Source organism: Numenius arquata, chromosome 17 (genome assembly GCF_964106895.1).
Source record: "Numenius arquata chromosome 17, bNumArq3.hap1.1, whole genome shotgun sequence".
NCBI lineage: Eukaryota > Metazoa > Chordata > Aves > Charadriiformes > Scolopacidae > Numenius > Numenius arquata.
Genome location: NC_133592.1, coordinates 11,454,327 through 11,472,016, shown reverse-complemented (window position 1 = coordinate 11,472,016; position 17,690 = coordinate 11,454,327). Strand labels below are relative to the sequence as shown.

The window sequence follows — 17,690 nt, the reverse complement described above, 5'->3', positions numbered from 1 at the left end:
ATCGCACAGCTAGGCTGCCACCACCTCCACATACATCGCATGGGATAATTAGGATAATTAGGCTCCCAGCTGTGTCCTGGGTTACTAAAATCCCCGTATCTCCTTCAGGCGCAAACACTTCAGGATGCTCTTACCACAAACACAGCCTGGTTTAACCATCCCCTCTGCAGGGAGCTGCTTACTTAGGGCTTTAGGTGAAAAAGAAACAACAAAAAATAATCTACGAAGCTCAAGGATGGGGGAAAGTTCCCAAAAAGCACCATCCAGAGAGACCTTGTCCTCTTTGACAAGGCCAACTGCGACCCACGGGCCGGGAGAAAGAACCACAGGCTCTTTGTAGACTCCAGACCAATCCTAAAACGCTTGAGCCTGATGATGGAGAGAAATAAACCCAACGCACAGAGCTGCACATCGCACTGAGCCGCAGCGTTTTGGGGACCCCCCCCAAAACCTTCACCCACTTACTTGGAATTGCCTGAGCTGCCAAAGGCTGGGGACCAGGATGCTCTCAGGACGGGTGCCAGGGACACTAAGGGATGAGCTGACGCTGGAGCCCACCTGGGGCAAGAGAGGATTAAAAACCCCACGGGAGCCACACCGTGAACCCAAACAACAGGAGTGCTGAGAGTCTGACAGTACCACTCATTTCAGGGCAGCCGTTTGCTTTTAAATAATGTCTTTTTTTCAAAATTGGAAATTTTGAAAAGTTTTAGAAAATGTGGGAATTTTTTCCAATTGGAATTGGAATGGATAGGATCACAGTTAGGCCACCCCTACCCAGGAAAACCAAAAATACTGCAGGAATCTCGAGTATTGTGTCATTAAGGTGTTGTGACATTTGCCACATCATCAGGTTGTTGCAGCTCAAGGGTTTGTCTGGGGCAAATTCGTGTGGCGCCCCCCCCCCCCCCCCCAGCATCTCAACCGAAAATATACTTTCATTTCTTTGCTTATTTTTAAATGCAGTTCTTAAGAGGATATTCTGAGGGTTAAAATTTCTACTAAAGAAGTTCTCGAGAAATGGTTACTGAGCGTTACTCTGCACAAATAAACCCCACTCTAAAGGTACGGAAACTGGGAGAGAACTGGGAGAGAGCGGGGACAAAGAAACCCAAAAGAACCAGCGGCAAAACTGAATAGTCAGGGTTGTGCACGCAGGCATTCCTGCGGGAAATTTGGTTAAAGGCAGCCTTACATGTGAGTAATGATTTGTGTGCACATTTTGGTCAAAGCTCAATGTGAATTTCTAAAATTTAAAATATATATATATATCTTCCTTCCTAAATGCCTGGAAGGACATGGACCTCTTGGGGCGGATCCAGAGGAAGCCACGAAGATGCTCAAAGGGCTGGAGCCCCTCTGCTGTGAGGACAGGCTGAGAGAGTTGGGGGGGTTCAGCCTGGAGAAGAGAAGGCTCCGGAGAGACCTTAGAGCCCCTTCCAGTCCCTAAAGGGGCTCCAGGAAAGCTGGGGAGGGACTCTGGATCAGGGAGGGGAGCCATAGGATGAGGGGGAAGGTTTTTAAACTGAAAGAGGGGAGACTGAGATGAGATCTCAGGAAGAAATTCTTTGCTGTGAGGGTGGTGAGAGCCTGGCCCAGGTTGCCCAGAGAAGCTGTGGCTGCCCCATCCCTGGAGGGGTTCAAGGTCAGGTTGGATGGGGCTTGGAGCAACCTGGTGTGGTGGGAGGTGTCCCTGCCCAGGGCAGGGGGTTGGAACTGGATGGGTTTTAAGGTCCCTTCCAACCCAAACCATTCTCTAATCCTATGCCCAGCACACACTGAAAAGCAATGAACCAATGCCAAGCAGCGTGCAAACATTTCCCCGCAGACGACTGATGTTTTTCAACAATAAATTCACAAACGCAACAGACTCCAATATATCCCAGGATTTTTCTTCCACTGCAGCCCCTGGGAGTTCCCACTGCCACCAGTGCGGGGCTGCCCGGGGCCACCAAGGGCCACAGGCTCCGAGCAGGACAGCCCTGGCTGGGCAGGAGCGAGGGGTGGGATTGTCAACAGCTCCTGAGTCAGCCAGAGAAACGGCACCGAAAATAAGCTGGAAATGAAACAACCCACCCAAAACAACCTGAAGGTTTGTGCCAGGACAGAGCTCGAGGGGCTGCTGTCCCCAGCTCCTCTGTGCCCAGCCGGTGGCACCGACGGCCGCGGCGTGAATCACCTCCAAAGCTTGAAACGACGTTTGCATGACAGCGAGACGTTGAAATATTGATTAAAGTTGGATTTCATCAGCAATACTTTGATTTTATTATTACACTGGCTGCTAACAAAGACCCACCCAGTTCTGCGTTACATTCCTGCTCGTAAAAGGGTGATTATTCCACTATTCAGGCCAGGCTGCTCCGCTTGTATCCACAGCCAGTGGCTCCAGTGCAGGCACTCATCGGGGAAATAAAAAGACATTAGGATTTCAAAAATGAGGCAAAAAAACACGGGAACAGGCACACGCTGGAACACGGTGGCTGAGTCCAAGCAAAGGTCTGCATCCCGGGGAACGGAGGGGTGGGCAAGGGGGGGAGACTGAGCACTTCACCCCCTTTTAAATCCAAAGTAACGGCACCGAAACCAAAGAGTTACCAAAGACTTTAATCAATTGAAATGAAATGTTGAAGGGGGGCAAAAAAGCGCTTTGAAAGAAAAACTACCTGGCAGGTGCCAGTTTTCCCACTGCTTGGCTTTGTCCAAGGAATAATTGTACATACCGCAGAGGGTTTTTCTGATCTTAATACAGGAGTTAACTTCCAGAGCCAGGGGTAAGGGTGGAAAAGGGATGGGATGAATGCCATTACAGCCTGTGTCTCCCAGCATCATTGTTCTAAAACCCCTGCTCGGGCAGAGCAAACCAGTTATCTGAGGCAATACCGTGTTTACATATGCCCAAATTGTTATGCAAACACAGGAAACCCTATTGGAGCAGAGGGACCGGGCACCGAGAGGCAGCAGAAACATGTTTTTCAATGTGGAAAGGGTGAGAGAGGTCACCCCCAAGGAATCCAGCCCAGGATCCTCCCAGCCTTCGCCTCTCCCATCCTCCTCCTCCTCCTCTCACATTCCCCAGCGCAGCCAGTATGGGCTGCAGCGTTAAAGAGACAGGCTCGTTATCCAGCAACACCGTCCGGGGGTGCACGAGGAACCTAAAAAGGGGGGAGAAACACCTAGGGAGGGGGAAGGTGTCCTGTGGGAAGTGGGATTCCCTGCCCCATGGCGCTTCCCTGTGCTCCTGCAGAAAATGGAACCTCAGAAACTAAGGGGAGACTCCAAAGGCACACAGGGGCACTCAGCATCATTCAAGCGCAATTATTTTTAGCTTAAATCCATCTTGCGTCAGCACTAAAGACCTAAAATAAAAGAGCCAGTCCCCAACTCTGCAGTCACATCTTTAATTTTACCTGTAGTCGGTACGAGAGAAATCGGAGACAAACCCCTCGGAAAAGTCAACTTTACCCTCCAGAAGAAGCCACAGATTTTCATCAGCCTGTATCAACCAAGCTTTCAAAAAGCTACCACTGACGGAGAACTAAAGAAATCCTTGAAATACACCCTCGGTGCTTGAAAAATCTCTCATTGCCATCTGAGTTTGGCTGCTTTTGCTGCTAGATCATTGCTCTACAGAGTAAGAGCTCCCCACCAGCCAGAAACGGATACGTGACCACGTAATAGAATCACAGAATTGCCCAGGTTGGAAGGGACATTTAAGATCTTCTAGTCCCACCATCAACCTAACTCCGATAAAAACCATCAGTCAGCTCTGGACTTTCTCTTTATGAAACTACATAAACCAAGATTTCTTTAACTTCTGCCTATAAGTCAAATTCCTACAGAGCCTAAATTATTCTTGTTAGGATTTTGAGTCTCCTAGTATGGCAAAAATGAACCACGGACGCCAGAACTGGACATTCTACTTCCGGAAGTGTCTCACTGCCACCACCTCCCCACGGACCTCATCCCCAGCCACTCATCCTCCCAACATAAAGATATTTTCCGCCATCACCCACAGCATCCTCCCACAGCATCATAGAATGGTTTGATTTGGAAGGGACCTTAAAGATCACCCAGTCCCACCTCCCTGCCCTGGGCAGGGACACCTCCCACCAGATCAGGTTGCTCAAAGCCCCGTCCAACCTGGCTCCACATCGCTCTCAAACCCCCAGCTCTTCACCCTATAGAGGGAAAACCTTGGTGCCTGAGATATAGAACCTCTCCTTGGCTGCATGGAAAGGGAGACAAACTGAGCTTTACCCCCTTGCACGTAGCCAGAAGAGTCACCAGAAAGATTTCACGTCTGGCAGGCCACCAGCTGGCTGAGAACGCATTCCTGCAGGACACCATCAGAAATGTCCCCGCGGCATCACTCCCCGCTGGGACCGGTTTGTGGGAGCTGGTAGCTCGCAAGTTTTTTTAAAGCTAATTAACACGCACTGCTCTAATTTCAGACAGTTCTGCAGTTTCCAATCAGAACATTGTGCAACGCTGGAGTCAAATGGCTCAAGGAAATTAACTGTATCAACACGCACGGTGAGTCCAACCTGCAACAGCAGCTGAAGAAGTTTGGAGAGGTATTTTTTTTGACTTTCAAAAGAATCTGGCCGCGGGGGGAGCGCATTGCACGCAGCCTCTGAGCGCTAAGCTACTTTCTCATCATTTAATAACGGCGCAGGATTCGTGCTCGAGCCGTTTCCTACCGCAGGACGTTGATTTCTTGTCCACCATCTTCACGTGCCGCGTCTGGTTGCGAAGTCTGTCATCTGTGTTTTCCACCAGGTTCGTGAGGTCGTCGATGATCTCTGGGGGAAAGAGAAAAAAAACAGGAGCATCAATCTCTGTGCCCCACAGCATCCCCGCTCAACCAGCACGTGCCTGCTGGAGGCTCAGAACGGAAACCAACTGCATCCTCTCATCTTCCAGTATGACAGACCAGTGCTCCCAGTGCACCAAAAGGTCCAAAACCCGGGAAACCCCACACAAGAGACTTGGACATCAGATTCAGTGCTCTCCCCTCCACTGTAAGGGCAGGGGGAAAGAAATACAGCCTGAAACACAGGATCAGTCTTGGTAGCCACCAAGAATAAGCTGATGGCAGCCACAAAACACCAGTCAAAGCAAGAGAATTAGTGCACACACCATAGGAAATCTGAAATTTCAGTCCCTGGAACAGAGCACCTCAACACTCAGCCATTACATAGTCATTAAAACACATCCAGAATCCCCATCTTCATAAATGCTTTTGAGAGCCTTTGGTGCGGTCCCAACCAAGCGACCATGGAGGTGACAAAGTCCCACCTTAGTTCAGTTTCGGAGATGCAGGGCTGGCAGTGCTTCCTGCAGCCCAAAGGATCCTCCGGGATCCAGTTCCTCTGGGTCCAGTTCTGGGCCCCCCAGTTCAAGAAGGACAGGGAACTGCTGGAGAGGGTACAGCAGAGGGCTACAAAGATGATGAGGAGACTGGAACATCTCTCTGATGAGGAAAGGCTGAGGGACTTGGGTCTTTTTAGTCTGGAGAAGAGAAGGCTGAGGGGGGGGATCTGATCAACGCCTATAAATACTTAAAGGGTGGGTGCCAGGAGGATGGGGCCAGTCCTTTTTCAGTGGTGCCCAGGGACAGGACAAGAGGGAAAGGGCACAAACCTGAACATAAGAAGTTCCATCTTAACATGAGGAGGAACTTCGTTCCTGTGAGGGTGGCAGAGCCCTGGAACAGCCTCCCCAGAGAGGTGGTGGAGTCTCCATCTCTGGAGACATTCAAACCCCACCTGGACACGTTCCTGTGGGACCTGCTCTGGGTGACCCTGCTCTGGCAGGGGGTTGGACTGGATGATCTCCAGAGGTCCCTTCCAACCCCACATCATTCTGTGATTCTGTGAAAAGGAAAGCGAGCAAAATTCCTCCTATACCTATTTTTAACAGAGGGGAAAGAAAAGTTTCAGGCCAACTCATCCTCAACCTCATACAACTGATGCCTTTATTTCTGTCAGGGCAATCAGACCAGAGGCTTACACCGAGACTGGTCAGTTTTGGGGACGGGCTTTTTTAACGCTGAAAATGAAAAGCCACATTCAGGCACCAAATTTCCTTCTTGCTGACTGTTACGCTCTAATTTTCTTGAAACACTCAGCCAGCGCTCCTTGCTGGGTGTATGAACACACCGCGTTGGGGCTGCCTCCTGCTCGGCAGGTAGGAATGGCTTTTGTTGCGCATGAGAAATCAGGGAGGGGGACAGCAGCCAAAAACCCCGACGCCACGGCACAGCATCCTGCTCTGCTTCCACTTCCAGCACTTTCCCCACTTATTGATCACTGCCTTAATCGATCCAGGCTGCCTTTCGGGACCGGGTCGGGGGCAGCAGCTGTGCCGGTCGGCGGGGGCCGCACTCTCGGGCTGTTGGTACCCCCCCAAGACCCTCACACCGATAAAACGTCCAGCTTTAACGTACTGTAAGCAAAAGTTAAAATGCATACCCTTCAGTTAGCAAGATATACTCATTTGCTGTTGATTTTTACGCATCATAACCCTGTATGCATGTTGGTTGAGCATTAACGAAAATAAGTCCCATCAACAGGACAGGGCCCTTATAAATACGCTGCTTTTTTTTTTTTTCTTTTTTTGACTGTATTCATTCAAATAAGAGATTTCCCAAATATTTCTACCAGGAACAAGGGGATGACACTAAAGCGGGAGCTCCTTGTACTTCCAAAACTTCCCTATAACACTTGAAGAAAACCTCACGCTTGCAAGGATAGTCCAGTATGTGACATTAGTTCTTGAGCTTCTCACACCTCCGTGGACCATCAGCTTCCTTGGTTTCCTCCAAAATTCCCCTTCCCGCAGCAGAAGATGCTATGCCAGGTGCTTAAGTCCTCAAATCTCACCAAGTACCAAGCGGCGCTCCACGTATGGAGATAAAACCAGTGTGATCGTACATAGGGATAACAAAAAACCCAATATAAAATAATCAAAGGTCTGAGGACACAAAGGAAATTTTTAAAGGAATAGGTAGCACGGGGGTTTGAGGGAATTTCTCCCAGAGAGTTGAGGGATTTAAGCACCATCCTTCTATCCCATGCTTTTTCAGTCTGCCCCACAAGCACCCTGTCATCTCCGGTGAACCCCTACGTAAAATGATACCCGCATCTAAAACATCTTGGACTGTGAAAACATACATCTTTCTTAAGACGCGAGCTCCTGATTCCTGCTCCTCAGCCTAAACCACCCGAGTATCCCCATGAGGGGAGGGCAGAGGGCAAACACCAACTGCTTCTGTCCGGCCAGCCCCCGTGTCACCCTACAGATCTATACCATTCACACTCCCATGGTTGAGCAGCATCACCCCACCAACACCGCTCGATTCCAGACACAAACCCACGTACTTGGGAAGTTGTTTATAATACTCAAGGTTTTATTGCTCATCCTACAGCAAAAAAATCATTATCCCAAGTGACGGCAGGTACTTTACTTGAAGGGCAAGATTTGCTCCGTTCAGATATTAGTCCTCCTCCTCCTCCCGCCCAACTTTCCCAGGTCCAACATCTGCAAAGCCAACAACGTTTCGGGGGAAGCTTTTATCTGTCTTGCGCGATCCAGCACACAGGAAAACCAGCACAATGCTGCCGGCAAGGGCAGGCTTTCTCATGTTTGCCTCTAAACGAAACAAAAAAAAAATGCCGAAAGTTCCCATCGTTGTCAAGGCCAAAGCGATAAGCACGCTTGGGAAATAAGAGACTTTCCTCTGCCAACACTGACCAGACCCTCCTTGAAAAACATCCTGGTGAACAAGCTGGAGCTAAATGAGAACAAATGCGAGCAGGAAAATTTTCTGTCATCATTTCAAAGCCCAAGGCATTGCAATTGGGATTACATCTAGAGCCTCTCCTTTCCCAGCCCCCGGCGCAAGCCATTCCCTGACAGAACAACCAGCAGGAGCTGTTTCTGGCCAGAGAACTGGCCTGCACGGCTTGGGAGATGCATTTCTCCGTATCTATATGGCTCTTGATACGGTCAAGTTTCAGGGGAACAGGCCAAACACGTAGCCCACAGATCAACAAGCAACCAGTCCTTTGATGGGACGTGCAGTTAAGACCAGGAGAAGTGTTGGGGTGCTCATGGCACAACCAGGAGGTCCAAGCAGGGTCTTCCCCTCCACCACAGTGCTGGGGCTGGTGTGGGAGGTTCTCACCCCATCACCAGTTGAATCAGAAGCTTGGACCAGCAGGTTGCCCAGGCTAGGGTGCCCTTGTAACCACCAACACCCCGCACAGACACATCCATCCCCCCCTCTACACCCACCAACACCATCAAAATCCTACACAGAAACAACCACCCAATCTCTGCACCCATCAGCACCCTGCACAGAAACATCCATCCACCCTCTACACTCACCAACACCATCAACACCCTGCAAGAAACATCCATCCACTCCTCTACATCCACCAACACCAACAACACCCTGCACAGACACATCCATCCCCCCCTCTACACCCACCAACACCACCAACACCCTGCACAGAAACATCTATCCACCCCTCTACACCCAACACCATCAACATCCTACACAGACACATCCATTCACCCTTCTACACCCACCAACACCACCAACACCCTGCAAGAAACATCCATCCACCCCTCTACATCCACCAACACCATCAAAATCCTACACAGAAACAACCATCCAATCTCTGCACCCACCAATACCCTACACAGAAACATCTATCCACCCCTCTACACCCACCAACACCATCAACACCCTGCACAGAAACATCTATCCACCCCTCTACACCCAACACCATCAACATCCTACACAGACACATCCATCCACCCCTCTACATCCACCAACACCAACAACACCCTGCACAGACACATCCAACCCCCCTCTATACCCACCAACCTCCTGCATAGAAACACCCACCCCTTTACCCCCATCATCCCGCTGTTGTGGTGTCAACTCAGGTTCAGAACCTTTGTGTAAATTAAAGAATTTCTCCCCACTCTAAAGCAAAGGGAGCACGATGGAAATCTGTGCTGTACAAGGCAGAGTTGAAAACTAGTAATGGATTTCTAAGGTAGGCAGAGCTGCTGCCAGGGAAAACTAATTCCATGGCTAAGGAAGTTTTTGGAGCCCATGTTAGCTCTCAGCGGGCTCCTGAAGACCACCTCTTCTGGCAGATGACCCACCTGCAACCCCCTTTGAAAGCCGGCAATTATATTCAGGATGCAAATTTTTCTATCACCTCCCGTTTACCTGACTACGCAATGAGTTAAAAGTTAAAAAGAAAAATCGAGAGAAACCTGGAGAAGGCGAAGGTTCCCCGTTGCGAAGGAGCAGACGGGAAGAGCAGGCTGACTGCTGAAGGGCTGCCAGCGACCTTCCAAAGGACGTTGCTGTAACACTGCACTGCAAACCGCAGTCAACCCCCTAACGCAAACTTAGCCAAGGTCTTCTTTCAGTGAAGCAGCATCTCGAAGGAGAAGATAAAACCTACTGCACAACCCTAGTATTAAAATCTTAGTAATTTAAGCCCAGCTGAAGTGGGAGAAGTTTGAAGGTGGCTCACCTCTTGGAGATGAGCTCAGACAGGACCTCCTTTATCAACAGGGACTTCGGCTTGAAAACTGGTGTCACAGCCTTGCTCATCCTTGCACACGTGTCCCTTCAGAGGGTCACAGCCAGGCAGGGACATTGGATTTCGAGCTCACCAGCACACAAGCAGCCAAAGACGCCAAGCACGAAAGCAGGAGGTTTCTACAAGAAGGTGTGGGCATCGCCATTGCTCCTCACCTCGTCCCTGCGAGGAAGGAAATACAACCCCATCTCTGCAAATCTGGGTGCTTCTCCTGGTCATCAAGGCTATAAAATTTGGCCTGGAGCCCTCAGAAGGGCAGGGTTTCTTCAGAAATCACGCAGCAAAAGCAGCAGTGGGCTTTACAGATTTGAGATGGATACCTGCATACCTGAAACCAGGACAGAAGTCACGGAACGTCATCGTTTTGTGAAGAGAAGCCTGTCTGTAGCCCTGCCCTTGCTCCTCCGGCTGCAGGATCAGCAACGGGGAGGGCCCGGCACCCCCTCTGGGGTCTGGGATGAATTCCACACCCAGGATGTACAAGCGAAGAAAACGTGCAAGGAGAGAACAGCAAAGCAAGTAGATGACAGAGAAAACGTAGGTGGATATATTCCAAAATATTTGCCCCTTTTTTTTTTGTTAAAAAACCCACAGCAGCAGTTTTTGATCTCGGGCAACACGTGTTTTGGGGCAATACAGAGTAGCCACAGCTGCAGGTCAGAAGAAGTGGAGGAGGCTGGAAGGTCAGTCATCCCTTACCACTTCCAGCCTTAACTCTACCTCCTGCTCCTGGAAAAAGCACCAGCAAAGTGAGGAAATGTTCCTTCGGTTTATTTAAAAAAAACAACACCAAACACCAAATAAATTTTGGGTTTTGTTAAGATTTTGCGTTAAACTTAAAACATCTTTTTTGCCCATAAAAACAAATACAGAAACCATTTAATCAGACCTGAACTTGTCGCTTCATCAGCCGTCACAGCCAGAAAATTAAAGCTTCTGAGCTGCAGCTCAACCCAAAGCATTTTAAAAAAATAAATTGCTCTTTGAATTGCTTCACTGGTCACGGCAAGTCAAGGACTATCAACGCCTACAGCCAACTTTTAAAGACTCAAGAACCCATCGATTGACCCACATCAACACGAAACTACTCAGAGATGCGAGCACGTAAGTGTTAAATATTCCTTGTCAAAGTCTTATTGAAGTGGAAAATGAGAAGTGAAGCAACTGGTGTGAACCCTGGATCGTAAGCACCTTCCACTCTGCCCTGTCGTGCCCGGATCCGCAATCTCAAATGATACAGTAAAGGTTGAGAAAACTGATCTCTATAATATAGCGCAACCATTGAATTCAGAGGGAAGTCACTCTCGCATCAAACCTTGTGGCTACTGATCTGCACGTGTGTGTGGTCAGAGGGACTATCTATAAGGAACCACCAGAACGTAAAAACCTTTCCTGAAATTGCAGCAGAACAACCTGGTAGGAGCAGTGTAAGGGTGTATTTACAAACATCTTTAAAAATCACATGTGCTAATAGCTAGAAAAAGAAATTTTTACGCAAAGAACACCAACAGAAGACAGACAATAAAAAACTGAGCAGAAGAAGTTGTATGTAACCCTAGGAATCTCAGAAAAGAAAGCTCTTTCATCATATCCTTTTTCTTTCCAAGACTTTCCCACTGCCATGAAAATCAGAAACGTTCTGGTTCAATTCCTAAAACCACTGATGCCTTCCCTAAAGAGCTGGTTCTGCTTCTCTCCAGCCACGACATGGATAATTTCAGCCCGTCCCACGGCCGTGAGTCAGGAAAGGGCCACCCATCCCTGGTCTCCTGCACCGGGGGCTGGCGTGGGACAGGATGAGATGGGACAAGCTGAGCCTGAGCCAGGCGCCAGAGCTCTGCTGAGGCCACACGGAACATCTTGCTTTTCTCCTCTTGTCCTCCTCAAAAAGGCTGCAATCCCTGGAGGTATTTAAAAGCCAGGCAGACGTGGTACTGAGGGACATGGGTTAGTGGTGGGTTTTGTCAGTGTTAGGTTGATGGTTGGACTTCATGATCTTGAAGGTCCCCTTCCAACCTGGACAACCCTATGATTGAAGCTTCAGGCGCTGGATTTGCCCGTGGTCCTGTGGAGCATCACACCACAGAGAGCACAGGTCCTTCATCACGACCCCCATCCGCTTTTCCCACATTCCCAACTTCTCCATTGATATTTCTAGCAACCTTCCTATGGGTTTGAAACGGGACTTCTCTGGCAGCCCCATCTTCTGCGGCAGCTCAGCCAGCAAGTCTTTCTACAGATGCTCAGAAGCTTTCCAAGGGAAAAGTTTCCACAGGAAAACCATTTGACAGATGATAAAACCAGCCCATCCCAGCACGCTCCGCATGCCTGGACCTTCAGTGTACGCACCTCCTTGATGGTGCCCTTTGTGCTGAAACACATCCTTGAGCACCTCCAAGCGAAGAACCAGCTTTCAGCTTGCAACTGAAATTCTCAGTTTTGACAACAAAATGAGAAGCCCAAATGTTCCAGAGAGAAAAAGCCCCTTTTCCAGCCCATTCAGTCACTCCAGCTCTCCTCCCCTTCTGACTCCCGTGCCCAACCATCCCTCTCTACTCCAGCAATGCTGGAGGCTGGGGAGTAAGTCAAGTGCTGGGTCCTGAGATCATACTAAAGACACAAAATTATGATTGCATCTTCCTCTGCAGGGACCAAACAGCAGCAAGAGACACCGGAGTTACGGAACAGGCATCAACGCTGCATGTTTTAATCCAAAAAGGCGTAACTTATAAGATTACGAGTCACAACACGAAGTGCAGCACATGGACACGGAGGAGAAGATCCGGTCCAACAGCTATGGATGCTGTTGGCATCACTGGGGCACCAGGGCACCAAGGACCAAGCACTGAACCCCAGAACACTCCTGTTTCTCCCGTTAAGGAGCTCCTGGGAGAGAACGGCAGCTCATTATGGAGAATCACAGAATCATAGAATGGTTTGGGTTGGAAGGGACCTTAAAGATCATTGAGTTCCAACCCCCTGGCCATGGGCAGGGACACCTCCCACCAGACCAGGTTGCTCCAAGCCCCCTCTGGCCTGGTCTTGAGAAAGGTGAAGCATCACATTAAGGAGGCAAAAGCCAGACCGTGGTGGAGCTGGGCCGTTTCAAGGAACGCTACGGTTTATTTTGCAGGAAACCATGTGGGTTTTTTCCTACTCTTTCTCCACTCAGGAGCAGGAAAATGATCTGGTTGTCTTTCCACCCTACGTCTCCCAAATTCTACCCCTACCCCACGACTGCACCATCCTTCTGAAGGCCCAGGATTTATTTCCTTTTAAAAATCCTTCTCCTTAACTCATGGGCTCCCTTGGAAAGACAAAGGTCTCTTCCCATGAAGCAGAACAGGCTCTTGCGCAGCCAGAGTTCTGCTTTCACACATGCCTTTACGCTAATTGATTTTTTTTTTAATTTTATTTAAAACACGTAAAAAGCCTCATTTGGTTTCGGCAGCTCCGTCTTTGACTCACACTCATCCCATCTGTGGAGCAAGGAACCCAAACGCCAAGCGAAAGCGGCCACGTGAAAATAGAGCAGAGGCAGAGAGAACCCAGGCTGGGGGTTGAGCCCGGTTTAGCAGAACGGCGTCGCTGACCAAACATTTCCTTGGAGTTGTTTTGGATTTTTCCGCGGATTTAAATTTACAGATCACTCGATAGTATTTATCGATGAGTAATGCATCTCCACGCCGTACCCCACTGTGAGTCACGGAAGACTGCAGTCAGCCTGAAGAAAAACATATCGAGAACTAAAATCCATAACGTTTTATGCTACGCAAAAAAAAATTAAAAAAAATAATAATAAAAAAAAATTACACTAAGGCTGGAATGTAGTGGGGAAGCCAAGCAGAATTTCCCTCCCTCCTCCAGGTCTCTGGTGCCTCAGGAGAAGAGCTAGATACCAAAGAAATGAATCATATAGTGAATGCCAACCTCTATATGTCCAAAGCCCGTAATTACACGTTAATAAGAAAGCAGGCATTGTTCAAAACGCCAGTGGGATGGAATGAAGATTGCAGCTAATGTAAGTACATGAGAAACCTAGAGAACCTCAGCGCCGTGTGCCAGCTGTAACGTCAAGGCAGAGCGAAAAGAGAAAAACACGGTAAAAAATATAAAGCCAAGAATCTTAATTTCTCCCCATCGCTGCGAGCCGGGCCCGGTTCCCGCAGCCCCTCTGAGGCGCGCAGCTCTCCGCGCCACGGGTGATGCCCTGGGGCACTCACGGGCTTCTCCTCCTCTTAAATCCAAGGTAACACTCAAAACCCCACAGCTCTGTGCTGCTCAGGACACCGCGACATCGACACCTTCTCCTGTGATGATTTTTGCGTTTCAAGCAAAGACCAAGATTCCTCCATCCACCGTCCCAAATTTAGCTGATAACATTTAATCTCTTCTTCGGCAGAACTTCATGTAAGTGTTAAAAAAACCCCAAAATACCGACTTCTCCAAGGGAGCAAACCAACTTGTTCCTCTGCGTTTCAGCTGTCTCATTCTTTAACTCTTTTAATTTACTGGGGCTTGGCGGTCCTTGGAGACAGTCGGGTTCAGAAGACCTCTCCTGGCCTCCCATTGGGAGCATGTTTTACGACATGCCATGTGTAGGCAGCAGTCCCAGCGCTACAGGGAGGCAAGATCTCACCTCCTGCTGCTGCCCCCGCCGCTCTGCTGTGGTCTGGGTGGCACGAAGACACTGTCACCCTTCCCTGTTTCCACACAGGTGGAGGTGGGATGCTGCAGGCAGAGGAGGGCAGGAGCTGGCAGACTTGGTTTTGTGTCCAGGAGAGCAGACGGGGAAGGACAGCTCTTCTCCCCCACTTCAGCCCCAGCCTGCCCTCCAAGCTCAGCTCAGTAGTCCGAGGCACTGGGTGATGCATTGGCCGTGGCAGGAGGTCCTCGGCCAGCAGGTCAAGAGAGGTCATCCTCCCCCCCTGCTCTGCCCTGGTGAGGCCACATCTGGAGTACTGGGTCCAGTTCTGGGCCCCCCAGTTCAAGAAGGACAGTGCACTGCTGGATAGAGTCCAGCGGAGGCTCTGAAGATGATCAAGGGACCGGAGCATCTCTCTGCTGAGGAAAGGCTGAGAGAGGATCTCATCAATGCTCATCAATATCTAAAGGGCAGGTGGAAAGAGGATGGGGTCAGGCTCTTCTCAGTGATGCCCAGGGACAGGACAAGGGGCAATGGGCACAAGCTGGAACATGGGAAATTCCATCTGAACATGAGGAGGAACTTCTTTCCTGTGAGGGTGGCAGAGCCCTGGAACAGGCTGCCCAGAGGGGTGGTGGAGTCTCCTTCTCTGGAGATACTCCAAACCCACCTGGACTCGTTCCTGTGGGACCTGCTCTGGGTCATCCTGCTCTAGCAGGGGCTTGGACTGGATGATCTCCAGAGGTCCCTTCCAACACCTGCCATTCTGTGATTCTCCCAACACACCCCGGGGTCTCCAGGCCATGCCAGCTCTCCACACTGAGGAATCCTTGCAGAGGAACAACTCCTTCAGGACCAGGATCGCTCATGGTTCCCTGAGTTCCTGACAACAGACTGGAAAGAACAAACTGCTCCAGAGTCCCACAACCTCTGCCCTGGCCTTTGGGAAGCAAAGAGCAGCTTGAGCACCCAGCTCACAAGGCCAAGGACCAGCCCATGCCTTCAGCATAACCCTTTCCCACCGTTTCACCAAACCTTCAGCATCTTCAAGGGTAACACTTGCTCAGAAAAGAGAAAACTGTTTGTTCTGCTACAGAAAATCCTGCCATCTGCTCCAAGGACAGGGAGGGCATGTCCAGGACCACGGTTTCTACAACACACCATGGCCAAGCAGCCTCACTCATCCATCCCAAAATAGATAAGATTATATCTGGGTCAAACTTTGATACCCCCGAGCAACACAGAACACTTCAACCTCTCAAAAGCAGGTCTGGAGGCAGCAGAGAGTGATTTGAAAATACATGGTGGTGACAAAGAAGCATCCCAGGCCATGAGCTGTGGTAGCCCTCATCGGATCCTTCACAGCTACAGAGCAAGGCTGAGAAAACAAACAGCGGTATCAATTCCAGCAAACACAGTTATTAGTTAGAGCTGTTATTTTAAAAGCACACACTGAGAAGTTTTCCCTTTTCCAGCTGCTTATTTTGTTTTATTCGAACAAAAACCATGGACATTAATTTTAGCTGTATTTAATTGAATAATTTCTCTGGGGAATAGTTCAGGGAGAGTTTTAAAGGAGGCTGTTTCCAAGAGCCATTACTAATTGGCATATACCACAGCGTCAGTGTGCCAACCAAAATAGTACGCTTTAATGTTACTGGAACTATTCTCAGTCCAGATGTGTTGAGAACTCGCAGTGATATAAGGCAGGCAATAACCATATTCACATGATAGAGGATTTTGAATATCCTTCCCTGGTTATCTGGGAGGAGATAATGGTCTCCTTCACTAGCAGTATTGGAGTGAAAAGCCAGGTCATTTGTTCTCCCCCTTTACTCCTTTCATTTTATTTACCGTATTTAAAGCAGATCAGCACAGTTCCCTAGTTATCAAACGGACATTAATATTAAAAAAAAGCACCGTAAACCCTCTTGTAAGAATTCCCAGAGGTTGCCCCCAGTTCACAGCACCCACTGAAGCCAACGCTGCCGCACAGCCAAGGCGCCCTCTTCACTGCGGTGACACACCGAGCCCACGGCACGCACTGCCTATTTTTATTGAAATCCAAAAACCTGTGTGCTCTCGCAACACGAACATAGAGATTTTTAGGGCAGACTATCAAAACTTCCAGCAAAATCCTCAAGTTATAGGGAAAATGTCATTAAACTATTTTTCTACAGCCTTGACTTTGGGAGAAAGCAAGGAAATACTGCTAATAGATAAAATAATCAGAAATTCTGGATCTCTAGGAAAGCCCGGAACACTACGACACTGGAAGCCTACTTAGATTCGTGTAACACACCCCTGCCCATAATACATTTTTTTCCTGTTGGGATATGTTTGTTTTCTGCAAACTTATAGCAGAAAATGAAAGGACAGAAGCTAATTCAGACTCCGTATTTGTTTGTTTTTCCTTTATCCACAAATCTAAGCAGGGTTTTTAAAATACTTCAGAAATTCCTCATAATATTCACCCCTGATTTCTTTTAGGAACTCAAATTTTCCCCAGCTTTGTACACCATTGCAATACTTTTCCATAGATATCAATAGCTTTAATTACGAACACGTACCGGTTGCCGTAATTACACTAGGGCAGAAGGTATAGCAATTCCCTATAAAACACCACTTGGCTACTAAACCCTGCAAGTTCAGGTTTCCAGTTCACTTCTCAAAAAAGAACAAAAAATTAAAAAATAATTACTTAAGTTAAAGTCCAGGCAGCTGTTGTCACTTTAAGATTTCCCTGACAATTACTATTTCTACACTTCTTAAACTGTGGACTCATCACAGAGATATAACGTAATCATAGATCACAGAGTGGTTTGGGTTGGAAGGGACCTTAAAGACCATCCAGTTCCACCCCCTGCCCTGGGCAGGGACACCTCCCACCACACCAGGTTGCTCAGAGCCCCATCCAACCTGCCCTTGAACCCCTCCAGGGATGGGGCAGCCACAGCTTCTCTGGGCAACCTGGGCCAGGCTCTCACCACCCTCACAGCAAAGAAGTTCTTCCCGAGATCTCATCTCAATCTCCCCTCTTTCAGTTTAAAACCATTTCCCCTCGTCCTATGGCTCCCCTCCCTGATCCAGAGTCCCTCCCCAGCTTTGCTGGAGCCCCTTTAGGGACTGGAAGGGGCTCTAAGGTCTCCCCGGAGCCTTCTCTTCTCCAGGCTGAACCCCCCCAACTCTCTCAGCCTGTCCTCACAGCAGAGGACATCCTTGTGGGTACCCAATAATCCAGCCTTAGTCCCACTGAAAAAAAATTAAAATTAAGTAGTGTGACAGAGCATCTCATTCACTTGGGTCACAGCCACCTCAACGCAGATATATCTCCCTTTCTTCCATGAGATAAAAAAGTCAATTCTAATCCATTTTTTCAACCTTGGAAGTCACTGTAGTTAATGTGTTTATGG

The 17,690-nt window shown here is 48.9% G+C and overlaps 1 protein-coding gene across 1 annotated transcript in view; it reads right to left on the bottom strand.

The window, feature by feature from the left end:
* Positions 1-17,690, bottom strand: part of STX8 (syntaxin 8) — a 120,644-nt gene that overhangs the window by 37,814 nt on the left and 65,140 nt on the right. The window contains exon 7 of the mRNA XM_074160144.1: positions 4,701-4,802. Within this exon, the coding sequence (XP_074016245.1) occupies positions 4,701-4,802 (102 nt within the window). The remainder of the gene's footprint in view (positions 1-4,700; positions 4,803-17,690) is intronic.